The following is an 18,423-nucleotide window of genomic DNA, read 5'->3' as shown; positions in this document are numbered from 1 at the left end:
TGTTCGCCGGGGTAGAGAGAGGCAGAAAGACCATACCTGGCCCATTTGGAGGCGGGCGGCCCGGCCCCTAACCCACCCCCCCATCAAGGATTTGCCTTTTGTTCGAGTGCAGATGCGCTGTACCTATGTGTTTCCTGAAACTGAATGTGTTTAGTCTCTAAACCACGTGCATTAATTAGGTGCTCTAAGGTTTTTTTTTCTGATTGCTAAAGCAGTCTCCTGTCAGGAGGAGGCCACGGCTTCCCTTCCTGTGTCTTCTTCACTGAAAGTAAGTTATGGCTTGGTTTTGGGAAGTATGCCACAATTTGAAATCTGTTAGTCAACCACATTTATTAGGTCCTAAAAGCGAGACCTATTGGCTATGCCAGTGCTTGTTTACATTACTACTGGTAATCCTGCTCTGAGGTTATCACAGCGGGTAATCCTGCATAGGGTTACCACTAATCTAATCTATTTTGCTGTGTTGGCACTAATAATATTAGTAGCGCGGAATGATTTTCATTGAATATAAGTAGCTCTTACTGTTGAAAAGGTTGGAGACCCCTGCTGTAGGGTATAATGTTTATTGTTTGGCCTGTGATGAACTTTGGGCTGCAGAAGCCTTGATCATTCTGAAAAGAAAGGCAAATTTCTTCTTTGTTTGGTGGAGGGGAGATCCCATTCATTCGTCTTCATCCCGGGATTCTTTTTTGAGTGGACATCTTTTCTGTGTCTTTTTGAAAAGCTCATGACGTTGTACCCCTTTTCGTATCTCCTTTTATATTTGGATATCGAATATTTTTGGAAGAAAAAAAGTACGTTGGGTTATTTTGAAGAACAGTCTAAGTGTATCTGGAAGGGTATTTTGGTATACTTCCATAAACCTTTTGTTGCGAATTGTAACGGTGTTGCTCATACAACTTACAGTTTGAACAGAAAAGGCTTTCTTATGAAAACCGATACCATTTTAGGTGAGTTGTAAGGTTCTTCCTAGCTGTAACATCCTGCTGAGACTTACCTGTTGGCTGGTAGAACCTTCAGTTAAGGTCATTTTATCTGCTATTTTCTTTTGTTCCTAACCACAATCGAACAAATATTTTGTGACACAATTACTCTCATGGCACAATGTTTAGCAAGGCATCTGTGATACTGATGGCCGTGTTCCATTACGTAGTAGTGGTCTGTGCTGTGGCACAGTGTAGAAATGGCCATGTTTTCTGGCACAATGACTGGTGAGCATACACTGTGGTCTTCTCCCCTGTAACCGGTATTTTCTCTAGTAAGTTGGTGATAGTGCCCTTGAGGAAGTTCCCATGCCTGTACTATAGTTCAAAAGAACCTTTTTTAACCCATGCATTTTCTTTTAGAACAATTATATCCTTAGCTGGCTCATATTCTAGAGGCAGGGAACGCAGGGACCATGCAAAGAACAAGTTGGGCTCAGTGATATAAATATAACCAATAAACTGTTGGTGCATTGCCACCTTGTCCATCTTTTACTTTGCAGTGCCTTTTATATCCAGAACAGTTACTGCTAAAGCAGTGACAGGTCTTCCTTTGACACTTTATGACCCATAGGTACGAAAGATTTACATACAAAGCATGCTTCTGCAACACCTGTGGGTATAATTTTTTAACACATTAAGATGCACTAAGGCACTGTATTTTCAAGTCTAAAGAATTGGCAACAGGATAACAAATGATGAAGATTCAGAAAAAGTACAGATGGTAAGGTGTATTCAGCGGATCAAGGTTGCTAGGGATGGCGTAACTCATTCCTACTTGCCCAAATTCACAAAGTATTAAAAACACAAAAACCTCTCTGCTGATATTTTCCTCCTGTTACAAATTGGTGGTGCCACAACTGGAAGCTCATCACTACCACATATTAATGGCAAAATATGAATGGAGAAAGGGCTGGTGGACACCTAGACATAAAGGCTTTGGACCCATCCTTCGTTTGTCAACCCATCGCACTTCGTAGAAACTGTCTTTTGTTTTTTGAAGAACCTTTACGATTGCCAGACAATGAAGGGTATTGGAGGCAGCTTGCACCAGCCCATTTACTCTGTTAGATCCGGCTCGAACAGAACCAACTACTAGTGGGGAATTAAAGTGGGGATAGGATGTGCCTTATGGCCAGAGCTGCCAACTTTGGAGCTGGGGAACCAGGTATGAATCTTGGCGTCTGCTCAACATCCTGTGATTCTGGGCAAATCACGTAATCTTCACATAAATTAATGTGTCCTTAACTGGTGCTCTGGAAAAGCATCGGTGTTGATGATTAAGTGCCGGTGCTGAGCACCGAAAACCACCATGCTCAAATTAAGCACTGATAACCCTGTTTAAAACATGTGTTTTACAATAAGGTACAAGTCATTATGTAGAGCCCCTCTTTGATGGATACACTGTGAATGGGTTATTCTGTAGGCAATGGAAGTTCCCTCATACATTTTAGACTAAAATGAAACAATTATTATCTATTTGTGTATATGTGATTAACGTCATATCGTAACAAGTACATTTCAATATTAGCTATACTCTATTATGCAATGCTTCACCTTCATAATCGATAAAAACCCTTACCAAGATTTTTGTTGCCACGATTTGCCTATTTTATTTGTACAAACCATGTTGCTGAGTCACTGTCGGTTCAGAGGCTGTTTTACATAGAACGGTAGTTTAATGGATAGTTGGCAGGAAAAGAGCAAACCTTATTTCACAATACCACACTATATTCATCTGTCTTTTACTCTGTCCTCTGTATTTGCATATTATTAAATCCTTAAAGGGGTATCAGTTCGCTGTGATAAAGAATCTAGGGCTAGATGTAGATAATTGACATTTACTGATTTGAAAATACAGAATTTTACCGATTCGGTATTTTCGAATCGGTAAATGCTATGTAGATAATTTTTCGGTAAAAAATACAGAATTGTTAAGATTCGCTATTTACCGAATCGGTAATTACCGATTTAGTATTTGCCTTTCATTCCTATGGGCCTGGAGGCCCATAGGAATGAATGTCAATTACTGAATCGGTAATATTCGGTAAAATTGGGAAAAAGTCAAGGGTGTCACTTTGACACCCTGTTGCACCCCTGATTAGTGCTTGTGTGCACATGTGGCACACATACATGCCCTAAGGGCATGTATGTCTGTCACATGGCACAGGTGTAAATGCACAGATTTGCATTTACATAGGAATTCGTTATTTACCACCAACTAATTGTTGGTGGTAAATAACGAATCCTTAAAGCCCAGAAGCACTCTTTGAAGTGCTTCCTACAGTTCATTTACCGATTCGGTGAACACCGAATCGGTAAATGATAATTCGGTAAATGTGCCTCCTACATAGGAAAAGTCTATTACCGGTCGGTAACGGCCGGTAATCCATCTGGCCCCTAGTGCCTATTTTCTCATCTCTCAACTACCTTTGACCCCCCCACACACACACACTCCCCGGCTATACTAAAGGAGTTAATCAGAAAAATAAGTAATCCCAATTGGATCCTGATACAGGGATTTTTTGGTCTCAAATTAAAATCCTTTACCATGTAATAGATACATATACATTTACCATATTCCTTTCTGTTTCTATCAAATCGATATTAAATCTGTGCTGTTAGACAGTGTAGTGAATTATGCACTGCTATTTTTTTTATGCTTAAAATAATGTGATTGTGAGCAAGGAACATTATATGTAATGAAATGCTTGGTACTGCAATTTGTAAAAGCAGAGAAGAACCCTATTTTCTTAAAAATTGCTTGCAAGTGTTGATGATAACAATTTCTTGTTTTAATTTTTTGCAAAGATCGCGAGAGTGATGACGACTCCTTTGAAGTGTTAGATATAACACAGTATGCTAGACGTCATCACTGGTGGAGCAGGGTCTTTGGCAACAACTCTGGACCAATCACTGAAAAATATTCTGTGGCTACTCAAATTGTAATCGGCGGAGTGTCTGGCTGGTAAGATATATTTGTCTATACATTAATAATAAGCATGGAGAGCCTAATTCATTTGAAAGTGCCAGCACGATTTAGTAAGAAATTGTATATCTCATCGTTCAGCTTGTTATCCTTCAAGATTATTTGGTTCTCTTCAACTTTAGACCGATCAAGTAATGTTAAATTCTTTTTTTTTTTTTAAATGGTTATTTTCAGACCCCACTTAAAAAAAAACTTAACAAAAATCACAATGTACATTTACTTTCTGATTTCCTTATGTATGTATTTATTTTATAATTGCGGTCGTCTCCAACTTCTGCTTTCTGCCCTTGGGCTTCCTAATTTTTCAGCACACTATTTATTTTTGGGGGTTATTCTGTATTAGCAATTTTGAAATAAAATAACATTGTAGAACATCAGCATCGGCCACGTAGATAAAATGACCACATTGATGATGATGATGAGAAATTTGTAGAGCGCAACAAATACCCTGGGGTGTCTAGGCGCTCCCTTTAATGCATTCCGTACAGAGGAAGTAAGACAAACCGAGGACAGCCATGTTTCCTGAATTTACAGAGACTATTCTCTTTTTTCAACGTGATAGGCAAGGAGTTCTAAAGGCTTGCTGTTGTGGCTGTGAAGCTCTTACCACCCCATCTCACCTTACTGATTCTAGGAACATTCGATATTGCAGCAAAACGTTGTGTGGTACGTGCCTCTTGAAAAATGAGGAAATTATTCAAGAAGAAGGTGATAAGACGGGGGGAAGAAATAGGAAGAAAGAGAGGAGAGAGGGAGGGAAAGATGTGACTATTTCAGAGTTTCAGTTGTTAAATGTGCCGTGTAGGTGTGGGGGGATGACGTGACGGCGATAACATTTTATAGGAGGCCATGTCATGTCTGATCAAATCGCACTGGGATCGTGCTGGTTCCTAGGCTCAAGGCGGGGGCTATGCCCAGAGCGTATAAGTCTATAGGGAGGTGTGACAGTTGATATAAGAAAAGAAATCGACTCTGTTATGTCGTTTGCTGCATGGGCTATAAGGGAGGTTAGGTGCCCTGTTTTAAAGTTTCATTGACCGTATCAAGGGTGTAGTAGAGGCGTGGGGAGGGAAAGGTGTTAAACTTTGTCCAATTATGATGAGTCTTTTCGTAATAACTGGGGCCTCAGGGGCCACGGTGCCAGGAAGCCGGGGAGCGGAGGAGGGAGGGGGAGGACAGCATACTATTTATCACGATCAATAAGTGGGCTTCGAGGAAACTGGTTGTTGACCAAAGCTACACCGTCTGTGTAAATCCAGGAATTAAATTGCTGACTTTACTGAAAACAGAGTGCTTTAAGCAGTAGAATGTATTTCATTTCTGCTACAATTCACTCACCTATATTCCTTTTAGGAAGGGATCAATAGTGAATTACAGAAATCTAGTGCGATTTTACTTCTAAAATTGGGCTACATACCCGTTTCCCTTACTCCCTACCACATCACAGAGTGAGAAGAAAAAGTACAGATGAATTTAAAGAGTCCCTACAGGAGCGGAGGGGTCTGAATTCATTTTAGCGTTTGAACAAGCATGAACCAACAAGCATAGAGGGACCAGCACTGATGAGACAGACTTGTATCTTACCTTTTTGAATGAAAGAACTTACCTCTACTAGAAGCTAGTATAGTACATCATTCTGTTTCATAATGTAAACTTTTTCTTGAAATTTTTGTCCCATGTAACCTCTTCACTATTTTACAATAGGGAAATAATTGTTCTGTGACAACATTGCTATAAATCGTCAAAGCGTTTTTGTTTTGAATGCTAGCTTGTACCCACACTCTGAGTATGTGCCTGATCAAACTAAAAGTGAGCTACTGTCCCCTTTTTTTTGTTGATGCAAAGATGTTTTTCTAGAAGAGAGAGGTGAAGTCCTACTGTCCGCCACTGCCATTCCCTGGCTTGTTGGCTGCTAATGCTGTATATGATCTGCTTAAATAATAGTAGGCCTGCTTGGTGTCAGATCATGTTGTATGATTGTAAAAGAAATCACAATATTCAGCATAGCCTATAGGGTCTAAGGTGTAAAATAGCCAATAAGGAAGCAAAAATTATGAAAGGAACTTGCTGTTTCAACACACCTGGACTTCTGCCCTTAATCGTTTGGAGCATGCAATGCTGAAATCCATACATTTGTTTGCCATATTTATTGAAAAAAGAAAATCCATACAAGTGAATGGAAGCGGAAACATGTAACTAAGAGTGAAACTAAATGATAATCACTAATAAGCAAGTGCCAGGATCTTCTCACGAAAAAGAATGTGAGAAGATCATGACAAATTGATACAGAAGCACATACAGGAGCTGGCTCAACTACTTTCTAGAATTCTCCTTTCATTGTTCCAATCCACTGAACGAAGCTACGCTTATTACATGGTGTAGAAAATGTGCGGTAATACAACTCTAAATCAAATGGCTGCGATGCATAAGAAATTTGTGTAACTCAAAATGCATACTAGTATTTCAGTCATCCTTACGTTGTTATAAAAAGGACATAGCAATTCAATAATTAAATGTAATGGTACATGTCAAGGCTCACATAAGGATTGACGTTTTCTCGATACACATGATGGTATTAAGGCTCACACACACACATATATATATATATTTATACACCGTGAGGAGGAGAAGCTGAGTTTATATATATATATATATTGTACAGGATGATCCCATCATTGGAGAATTGATGTCCGCTAATCCATCAATAACGTATCATAAAGGTATGAGTCTGGGCACAATTCTAACCAAGAAGAGTCAGGAATGTCTCGGTAAAGAACCCTGGCGGCTTACTAGCAAGGGGTTCTATAAATGTTTTACATGTAAAGCATGTCAACATGGTGTGAACACCAAAAAATACACCACGGTCATCCCAAATTTAACCAGGGAGGTCAAGCAACACCTTACATGTAAAACGGAATACTGTGTATACATCCTAGAATGCGATTGTCATCTGAAATATGTAGGCAGCACGAAGCTGCCGGTTCATAAGAGAATTCTGCAGCATTTGCGTGCTATAACTAATAAGGATCAGAGTTACCCAGTTGCGAGGCATTTTGAGGCATGTCACAATAGTAAACGTCAATGCCTAAAATATTACGCAATTGAGTCTATCCCAGCAACTAAAAGAGGAGGGGATAGGGAGGCCTGCATGCGAAGAACGGAAACAAACTACATTCTGGAATTCGATTCGAAGTGGCCCGGTGGATTGAACACTACAGAGGACCTTCACACATATTTATAAATGATCAATAAACAATTTCAATGTGAGGTCTTTCTTGGAAATGTAGGATAGGAAGTTAAGGTATATAACATCCAATTTTGTGAAACGGATAAATAGGATAAGTGGGATACTAACTTGCTAGATTTGCACAATTTTTTTACTGAAACATATTTATTTCTTTTAAACTATTATGGTTTTTAGATATACTACAGGTGCAAAATGTGTATATGCATTGACCCAAGATTAATTCTAGCTGTCTTTTAGATATTAGGGTAGGTTTTATCCATGTCTTTTAGATCGTTGGTTTTAACTATGTCACCGATATCCTTTTTATAAATAAGCTGTTTTTTACAATGTTGTTTCTGATTTAACCACTTTATCATCGTTTATAGTGTTGTAATGAAAGCAGCAATTTGATATTTTGTTAATCACATTGAGTACTGTATAAATTAATTTGAAACTGTCCCCCCAAGATCATTAGATATATGAATTTCCCTCCAAATATATCCGATGTAACATTGAACAGAGAATTGAACCAATATAATTATAAACTGATAATTTATTTATTTTATTTATATGCTTCTATAGCGCCTGAATAGACCCCCGAAGGGGTATCTCCGCGCTTTGCCATACAAAGGAGACCAGCTACTCTGCCCATAGACATTTATAGTGAGTGGTGGGAGGGGAGTGAATTAGATGCTGGAAAAAAGGTACGTTTTCAGGGTTTTTCGGAAAGACAGGTGATCAGTACTAAGTTTTAATGCGAGGGGCAGGGTGTTCCAAAGAACTGGCCCTGTGTACGCTAAGGCCCTGCCTCCTTGCCGAGTTTTTTTAATTTTTGGAACCTTAAGGAGCTGGAGGTTGCTTGATCGTAGTGAACGTCCAGGAACATAAGGGAGGAAGGCTGAGGTGAGAAATTTCGGTCCTTTCCCCATCAGGCACTTGTGAATTGTACACAGGATTTTGAATTTGGTCCGCAGTCGCACTGGCAGCCAGTGAAGTTCTGTCAGTAGTGGCCGGGAGGGGGTCCTAGGTGGAGCATTCATGACTAACCTCGCGGCCGTATTCTGGACCACCTGAAGTTTGTTAAATTGGCCCTCATTAGCTGACAAAAGAAGGCCATTACAGTAGTCCAGTCTACTAACGATCAGAGCCTGGACCAAGGTCTTTCTGTGGTGATCTGGGAGAAAAGGAAACACCCTTCTCAGCAAAGAAATGACCCCGAAACAGGTGCCAGCAACCTGGTTGACGTGTTCTTTAAAGGTCAGAGACTGATCAAACAGCACTCCCAGATTTCTTATGGTCTGTTTGGGAATAGGGGCAGGTCCTAGTTCAAGCGGCCACCACTCATTGGACCATAGTGTTACTGCTTCCCCATAGAGTACAACCTCTGTTTTGGTCACGTTGCACTGCAAGCAGTTATTTGCCATCCATCTGGAGACTGCCCTCATGCCTTCTGCGAAAGTTCTTTGTAAAGCAGGAGAGAAGGTCTTAAAAGGGAACAGAAGTTGGGTGTCGTCGGCGTAGGACACCGGTATAAACCCAAAGGATCTCACCAAGTCAGCCAGGGGGGCCACGTACACATTAAACAATGTGGGGCTTAGGCATGAGCCCTGTGGCACACCCCTGGTGAGCTCCCTAGCGATGGATTTATGGGAGCCCAATCGGACTTCCTGAGAGCGACCCGAAAGAAAGCTCGCCATCCAGGACAGGGCTGTACCTCCCAGTCCTATCTCTCTCAGCCGACAGAGAAGCAAATCGTGAGACACCGTATCGAAGGCAGCGGATAAGTCCAATAGCACCAGAATCATTGACCCTCCACTATCCAGCGTCATCCTGATGTTATTGGTGACGGCCAGTAGGGCGGATTCGGTGCTATGGTTGGGCCTAAACCCAGATTGTGAGGGGTCTAGGCCACCCGCTGTCTCGATATAGTTGGAAAGGTGGGTGTTCACGTGCTTCTCTGTTAACTTGCCGATGTAGGGCAGGAGAGAGATAGGTCGGAGGTTAGATAAGTCCGTCCAGGGTAGGGTCGCCTTCTTCCGGATAGGGTTTACTACCGCAGTCTTCCATTCCATGGGGACTTGGCCTTTAGCCAGGGAGGTGTTAATGACTGCCTGGATCGAGGGGCCTAAGATGGAAATCAAAGGGGCCACCATTTTGGCAGGAAGGAGGTCGCTGGGGGAACCAGTTTTCATATGGCCAATAAGTGTTGCCAGATTTAGATCTGTGACGGGGGGAATGACAGACAGGGAATTTGTGACCTGAGTGCCGATTTTAGCTTCAAGAGAGGGTGTAGTAGCCCCACCCTTAGAGGTTAAAATTTTGTTATAAATCAAATTTATTTTTTCCTCAAAAAACTCAGAGATTTCGTCACAGAGTGGTTGAGAAGCATCATCGGTACTTTCAGTGGCTGTGGGTTTAATAAAATTTTTTAAAATTTTAAATAGTTCGCGCGGGCAGTTCCCTGCCTCCTCCAGTTGCGCGGAGAGGTGGACTTTCCTGGCTAATTTTATATTTTTGTAGTAAGCTGACTGAGCCACGTGAAAGGCTTCCCTGGCCTCTTCATTTTTTGAAGTTCTCCAGAATTTTTCTAAACGTCTGCATTTTTGCTTTTCTTTCCTAAGATCAGCTGTATACCATTTCTCCTGTTTGGTATGGAGAAATTGTTTGTGTAGTTTAAGGGGGGCAATGGTGTCAATAGCAGTTTTTAGAGATTGATTAAATTTCTCTAATGCAGACTCAGCAGAATCTGTCTCTGTGATAGCCGGTTGCACCCAATATTTGTGCAAGTTGGTTGCTGAGATTTTGTGCCATTCTCGACGAAGAATAGGCGGGGGCAAGGCTTTCTGAGGTCGATTGATTGGTCCAGCCAGATGAAATTCAATCAAAAAGTGATCTGACCAAAGGATGTTTTTAGCAGGAAAACAACGTATTTTGGAACAGTTTGAAAATATAAGGTCGAGGGTGTGCCCACCTATATGTGTGGCACCGTTGTTGCTTAAATTGAGCCCCAAGTGGGATAGGTCAGTGGTCAGATGAGTGGCTTCCGGCAATTCTGGGACGTCCATATGTATGTTAAAATCCCCGAGGAGGATAAAATCCTCCTTGGCTTTTATATGGGGAGCAAGTGTTTCCAGAAGGAGCAGGGCGAAGTCTGGATTGGGAGTGGGTGGACGATACAGAAGGGCTCCTCTCCAGGAAATGTTACCTAATGTGATTTTAAAAATCATAATTTCCAACAATGGACTACATATTTTGTCTAAAATAGTTGTCTTAAACATGTCTTTACATATAATCGCTAAGCCACCTCCTGTTTTAATAGGCCTATCAGCATGCATGATTCTGTATCCTGAGGGAACACCCAACACAACAGCAGGTGTAGTGTGGGGTTTCATCCACGTCTCAGTAAAGAAACAGAGATCAGGTTGTTCTGCGTGAATGAGGTCCCAGATCTGTAGTTGGTGCTTAGGCATGGAACGCACATTTAGAAGGAGACACTTTAGTTCCAGGGGAGTAGTGGATATGTTATCTTTCTCGCCAAAGCTATTTACTGTCGAATCTGACTGAAAACGGCATTGGAGGCAAGAAAAGCTACCTTCAAGCTGTTTATATAGTAACCGAGTATCACACTTCACCCTTGGCTGTAACTGTCGGAGGGTGCGGGGTGAGTAGGAAACAAGGTTAATACCTTCACTGTCGGGGAGCATCGTGGAGTCGCCTTATAGCCTCTGTCTGCCTCGTCCTGTCGCGGACGGGCGCAGACGGGCAGCTCTTTGGCTGGTCTTCGGCGTGGCTTCGGCGACACTGCGCGCGAACGCTGCGCGCTCACAAGGGGCGATGGCTAAATAGGCCCTCCAGATAGGAGCACTAGAGCGCTAACCGCTCGTGTAGTGTCCCGGCAGGAAGTGACTGGCTCTCCCTGGCCCGCCCTCCGCGCAACGGTACTGGTTACCGCGTCGGAACGGGGCGGGTCAGGAGGAAAGACGAGCACAGGCTTCCTTGGGTAAGTAAATAACTTTCCCCTCCTCCTTGTAATCAAGAAAAGGGCTATGGGGTTTTTAATCTCCCCAGTGTCAGATATGTGCGTGGTGCAAGTGAAATGCTGTCAGTGCTCAGTGCTCAATGCCCTCGCACACAACATTCATGGTGTTATAACAATTTATGCAACAATATATAGAATTCTCAGTAAAGAGCCCAATTAAGACAATTGCAATCCTGTTCGATTTCTTTATAAATTAGACGTAGGCTTATTGGTTCCACAGCCAGCCGACACGTGTTTCGTCGCGTGGGAACAAATCACTGCGACTCCTCAGGGCTTAAGACACGACCTAGTGTCCTATAGGTCTGGCGTGATGTGTCTAGGTAGTCAGATTGCGTGGACTGTTGGATAATCCTATCCGTTTGGTTTAATATGGATGTCGTAGGAGAGGAAAAGAAGAAGTGCTTCTGACCTCTGGGGAAGATCCAGGAGTAGTGGTGCCCTCCGTAATTAGGAGTAGTGCACGAAGTGGGATTGTATTAGTCTTAACGTGGTGATCGTGTCACCACCTCTGTTCTCTCGAATAGTTGGAATGTACAGTGGTTGTCGTGCTTGATGAGTGTGTACATCAAGCTTCAACCCGGGAGGGGATACAGAAAAGGGTTCCGGCTCTCGTGGGTGCTACTTGCAACCGGAAGAATCATGAGCGCAGTATCCCTCCTCCTAAGGTTCCCGGTCGCCGTTTTCCAGATGCGGACGATAGTTATTTATGGATGCGATTGATAGTTATTTATGGTTTTATTATCTTTATAAGCATGAGTCACTTTAGCTATATTGCACTATTGCACGAGATCACTTTAGTAATATCATTGGAGGGGCTCCTCCTTTGTATGTTAAACAATATATAATCATGTGTTAGACATAGTATGTATATAGGCTTCTCTTAGAAATATCTATGCTATTGAGAATGACTCGTTCATAATGTATAGTGACTCAAATTATACTTATACTGTATTTCCTGTGCAGTCTTTTTCCTAATATATAAGGTTATTTTTAGTAACAATAGGATTTTCTTAAGGCTTTCTTGATTAAGATTTATAGTTTATGCACGTTATGGTGAGCACGTATTAAAATTAACAGACATGGCAAATGGTTATGGTTTTTGTGAATTATGTTTTGGGAATAAGGAATAAGCATTCATGCTGTCAGTGCAAACTAGATTTGTTGGGAAAAACTGTTTTTGTCAGGAACATAGTAATTTCACAACAGAAGTAATTTATCAACTGTCTTTTCTGTGTAATTAAGTTTTCGTATTTATACGGATAGAAATGAGACAGTGAACTTGACTTTCACAAATGTATTTATACAGAAAGTATTTTGTCTATTTCCATTTGGACATGTGATGCACTTGCACTTTAAAATGGGCTGAGCATATTGCATTGTCATGTGACCAAGGCCGCAGGGACGGTCGAAACGCGTCATGACCAGCTGTTTATAGTGCAAATAAACAGTATGCTGCAACGAAGTGGTCCATGCCTTGTATTTCACCCGAGTGGTGGAGCGCTACGAGGTATTGCAGATATATATATATATATATGTGTGTGTATATATATATATATATATATATATATATATATATATATATATCTATATCCATACTAATATTATAAAGAGAGAGCTGAAACTTTTGAGGCGAGTAAACTCAAGAAGTATAGCACCAATCACAACACCCAATACAACATTGGAAAGGGGAGTTGCAGCAAATGGACATAGGCTATACAGGTGGCCATCATATACATTAGAAACTTCAAAGAACCTTAGGGGTAAAGTAGTCCCTACGCGTGCCTGCACGTGGGCTGGTGGGAGGAGCAGGTCCTTGGAACTACGCATGCAGTATGGGTCAGAGAAAAGATTGTTAAATACCTAAGGTACATCGACGATATTTTTATTCTCTGGCAGGGCACTGAGGAGGAGGCTAATTTGTTTATTCATGAAATAAATGCAAATTCCCTCAATCTCCATTTCACCTCGCACATCAGTCATTGCCAGATAGAATTCTTAGATGTACTAGTTTATGTGAAGGCTAACCAATTAACATCCACCTTACACCATAAACCTACATCTGGCAATACTTTACTGCATGCCTCCAGTCTCCACCCCCGACATACTATACAATAGTATCCCTCTTGGTGAAATTCTAAGAATCAAGCGTATTTGTAGCTCTACGCTCGACTTTGATAAATGTGTCGATGACCTCAGAACCCGTTTTCAGGAACGTGGTTATTCCAAGCAGACTTTCAACCAAGCTTTGGCTAAAGCAAGGTTGAGAAGTAGAGAAAGTCTTTTGCAGGTGTCTGATCCCGACTTAGACAATACAGAGCTTCCCATTCATTCCAATACACTCGCCAACACCTGCCCCAGATTCATCACTGCCTACAGCAGTGATGAGAAAGCCATCAAAAGGATCATCCATAAGAATTGGCCAATCATTCTAACAGACAATATCCTTAACCCTACCTTACCAGAAAAAACAATTATAACGTTTCGTAGGGCTAGAAATATGGGTGCATCACCAGATGTCAATAGTCCAGAATTGAAACAAAAAGCTAACTGGCTAAAGGCCAAATCTGGTTTTCGCAAGTGTACGCATTGTAGGGCTTGTAAATTCGGTGAAAATAAGACACATTACCGTATACCTTTCAGTCCTACAGAGATTCCAATAAAGGGTTGCTATGATTGCAAAACTGATTTTGCAGTCTATGTTCTGACGTGCACCTGTGGGCTGCACTACATCGGTAGCACTAAAGCACAGGTGCACGTCAGAATTTTGCAACACCTCAGGGCAATACTGCATACTGATCCCTCCTACCCTGTAGCTCGTCATTTCGCAGCTAGACACAACAAGGATCTTAATTGCCTCAGATATTTTGTGGTAGGATCAGTATTGCCCTTACGGAGAGGAGGCAACAGGGAGTTGTTGTTGCGACAACTCGAAACCCGGTTTATCCTAGAGTTTGATAGCAAATGGCCGAATGGCCTTAACAACACTGAAGCCTTTTATAGTTTTCTGTAATGTCACTATCAACTCATGATATATCTCATAGGATTCAGTTGCCTTCCCTCTTCTTGCTACAACTCCATGTCTGTGAACTCTGTAGAATATTTAATTGTCAGATTCTGCATTACTTATCTCTCCTTTATAATGAGCAGTCAGGTTCCCTGTGGCTCATTCCTGCACCAAATGATGGAATTGTAGTAATTACCACTATTTTTGATAATTTATAGATAATCAGGTTCCCTGTTATCTATCAAAGTTTAACATCTATGACGGTTTGCACTTTACATATGTATAATAATAACATTAAGTTTCTTTTATACATGTGTAACATAACTTTGTATGACTATATTCAATTTGCGCCCCTCTTACCATTTTAGATCATTGGTACACTTTTTACTTCCGTCTCTTAATTAAATTTTATCACTATTTGTACTATTTACACATTAACTGTTATATGCTTTTATGAAAACTAATATTCTGATGAAATGATTGTTTTTAGAATTGCATTTTTAGATCGAATAATAGTTTCTGTTTGTATGACGGGTAACTTATTGTTTTTTTCATAGTGCATTCTCTTACATTTTATAATATAATGAGTTTTACTATCTTTTAGAATATACAGTTTACACTTTAAATTTAGCCTCTTTTGCACACTAGGCAGGGTTGTCCTAGCTTTGTTGGTTGTTAGTCTTATAGCACTGTTGGGCCCTCTCCATTGATATGATTTCAATTTCCCCATTCTTTATCATTGTTATCAATGATAAAAAGCAGACTTGCACTATCTTTAACTTAAAATTTAAAATTGTACAATATTCATTGAAGTGTGCTCTTAAGACACTGGATTTAACCAGTCATTATATCAATGTAAAGCAATTCATTCCGAGATATGCTTTCGTTTAGAATTATCATACGCAATGTTGTACATATAATGCATTCAAGCAAAAATATTATATGTGTTCGCTTCAATGATATACATTCATAGCGATAGTCTGTTTTCCTTATCAGTTTGGTCACATGACCACTAAGGGAAGAGGGCGGCAGGCATGGCACTTAAGCACTTTAAAAAGCAAAAAAATTCAGCTAGACCCTGCATGTGAATAAGGGCTGCATAGCCCGAAACGCGTCGTGGTTGGTTGGTTCATGAAAAACTGAAAAAATAAACTTACCTGGAAAGAAGTTGTGGTCTGTCTCCTGCTTCGCCGGTCCTGAGGGATTGGAGGTGGTATTGCGGAGTTCCTGTTGATAGATATATATATATATATATTCTTACTAATATTATAAAGAGAGAGCTGAAACTTTTGAGGCGAGTAAACTCAAGAAGTACAGCACCAATCACAACACCCAATACAACACTGGAAAGGGGAGTTGCAGCAAATGGACATAGGCTATACAGGTGGCCACCATATACATTAGAAACTTCAAAGAACCTTAGGGGCAAAGTAGTCCATTGTGGGCTGTGGGCGTGTCAGGGGCGTGGTCGTAGCCGTGTCAAAGTACACACATTATACTTTGTGAGAGGGGCGTACCACAACAGCGTTCTCAGAGGGGCGTGCCACAAATTCTATAACAAAAAAATGGCCGCGTCATTCAGTAGCGCGCCTTTCCATTCACGAGTTATAATCACTTTTCACACGTCCGTATAGAAGACACAAGGGGCGCCGCATTCACGCACATTGCCATTCAGGCGGCATTAATTACATATGTTGTGAAGCAACCTTTGTGGGAGGAAGCCCTGCTGCGGAAAGCGGTCCTGGCATTATCGCGTTGATGATGCCTGAAAGGAACAGGCGCTGGCTAATGGAGGCATAAACAATGCTGGCAGAGTGATCGCAACGGCACAGCAACCCACTGGGGTAACAGTGAGTTTTATTTTATGGATTGTTTGACTAGCTCACTTGAGCAATACAATGTGACACCACAGAATCCAGAATGCTGTGCGAACAGCCACGCCTATGGAGGCAGGATTTCTTTAACATCAGGTGCACTTCATGTCACGCAATCACATCAACGAAAAGCCTTTGAGAAAGTGCGGGCAGCACGAAACGCGTCAGGCTTGGACTATGCCTGTGTTGTCTTCGTTCCCTGTACAGAGCCGCCATTAAATATTTTGAAGCTGAACCTACCTGTGTGAGGCTCCTCCTTTGGGGAAACTTTGTTTGACGAAAAAATAATAATATATATATATATATATATATATATATATATATATATATATATATATATCCAAGAAAGAAGTGACTCAAACAGATATATTCACCAAAGAACAAAAATATATTTCCACTACAACGTTTCAGCTTCCGCCTTCCTCAGGTAGTTTCAAGATGGTAAGCTCAGTGGCTGCACAGATGACACAGCTGAATTTTCAAAAAGCATCATGAGTGAAGATTCCATTTGGAATGTGGAATCAATGCAGTCCTGAGAGTTCTTGAGATATGCAGTAATCAGGATGTGTTGTCAGTAATGTTCAGTCCATCTGGATGCAATGATTTCAAACGGTACATCCAGAAGTTTTCCCTGGAGTCCAGTAGTTCGTCCTTTGAGACATGTTCCACGGGGAAAATCTTCAAATCTGATAGTGAATGATCCACAAGGTTAAAATGATTGGCTACAGGCTGGTCAATTTTCTTATTAATTATTGCTGATTTGTGGTTCCTGAATCGTGCGCGGAGGTCATTCATTGTTTGGCCTACATATTGTTTTTTACAGCTTTGTCGTTGGCACTGAATCACATAAATAATGCATGTTGAGCGACATGTAAGATGCTGCCTTATTGCATAGGTCCTTCTGGTAACATAACTAGTAACTGATGATGTTTGTAAAAGGTATTCACACGTGATGCACCTTTTAGAGTCACAGCAATGAACCCCTGCATTTGTTACAGCTTGCTTGAGTTCTGCTCTCACAATAAGAGATCGTAAATTTGGAGCTCTGCGGTAAGCAATGACTGGCGGCTTTGGAAAAACCTTTTGCAATTTTTCACAAGTGGACAGTAAGGGAAATGTTTTTTGCATTATATTTCTGTAGTTGGGAGCTGATGGATGATAGTCAACTACAAATGGAGTTCTGTCGCTTTTGTTTCTGGCGTTGGTATTCCAAATAAGTGCTTCTCTGGGTAACTGCAAAGACTTGTCAATTTGTTGCTGTATGATATGCAGAGGATAGCCTCGCCTTCTAAATATTGTAGCAAGCTCCTGTAGATGGTCTTTACAGGTTTCCTCATTGCTGCAGATGCGTCTTATTCTCAGTGCTTGGCTGTAGATGATGCTTAGTTTAGTGTGATGAGGGTGACATGAAGTCCAGTTTAGATACAAATGAGCATCTGTAGGCTTGTGGTACAGATCAGTTGTAATTTTTTGCTCATGAATGGTGACTAGCACATCCAGAAAAGGGAGATGATGTATACTTGTATAAGTATATATAAGTATACTTGCTACTTCTAGCATCAAACCACTGGTATGGCTACGATACATTGATGACATATTTATAATATGGAATGCAGGAAGTAGAACATTGGAACAATTTACAGCTAATATCAACAATATCCATCCTACCATCAAATTTACCAGCAGCAATACCAAACAGAAGCATCATCTCCCTTTTCTGGATGTGCTAGTCACCATTCATGAGCAAAAAATTACAACTGATCTGTACCACAAGCCTACAGATGCTCATTTGTATCTAAACTGGACTTCATGTCACCCTCATCACACTAAACTAAGCATCATCTACAGCCAAGCACTGAGAATAAGACGCATCTGCAGCAATGAGGAAACCTGTAAAGACCATCTACAGGAGCTTGCTACAATATTTAGAAGGCGAGGCTATCCTCTGCATATCATACAGCAACAAATTGACAAGTCTTTGCAGTTACCCAGAGAAGCACTTATTTGGAATACCAACGCCAGAAACAAAAGCGACAGAACTCCATTTGTAGTTGACTATCATCCATCAGCTCCCAACTACAGAAATATAATGCAAAAAACATTTCCCTTACTGTCCACTTGTGAAAAATTGCAAAAGGTTTTTCCAAAGCCGCCAGTCATTGCTTACCGCAGAGCTCCAAATTTACGATCTCTTATTGTGAGAGCAGAACTCAAGCAAGCTGTAACAAATGCAGGGGTTCATTGCTGTGACTCTAAAAGGTGCATCACGTGTGAATACCTTTTACAAACATCATCAGTTACTAGTTAT

General features: G+C 41.0%; 1 protein-coding gene across 2 annotated transcripts in view; it reads left to right on the top strand.

Annotated features, from left to right (window-relative positions):
- The window catches only part of FUNDC1 (FUN14 domain containing 1), a 143,543-nt gene that overhangs the window by 52,223 nt on the left and 72,897 nt on the right, over window positions 1-18,423 (top strand). For both annotated transcript variants that reach the window (XM_078658308.1, XM_078658309.1), the window contains exon 2: window positions 3,795-3,951. In XM_078658308.1, coding sequence (XP_078514434.1) covers window positions 3,795-3,951 — 157 coding nt within the window. The remainder of the gene's footprint in view (window positions 1-3,794; window positions 3,952-18,423) is intronic.

The sequence above is a fragment of the Lissotriton helveticus genome, chromosome 8 (assembly GCF_964261635.1).
Source record: "Lissotriton helveticus chromosome 8, aLisHel1.1, whole genome shotgun sequence".
Taxonomy (NCBI): Eukaryota; Metazoa; Chordata; class Amphibia; order Caudata; family Salamandridae; genus Lissotriton; species Lissotriton helveticus.
The sequence above is the reverse complement of the archived record's forward strand: the minus strand, read 5'-3'. Positions and strand labels throughout refer to the sequence as shown.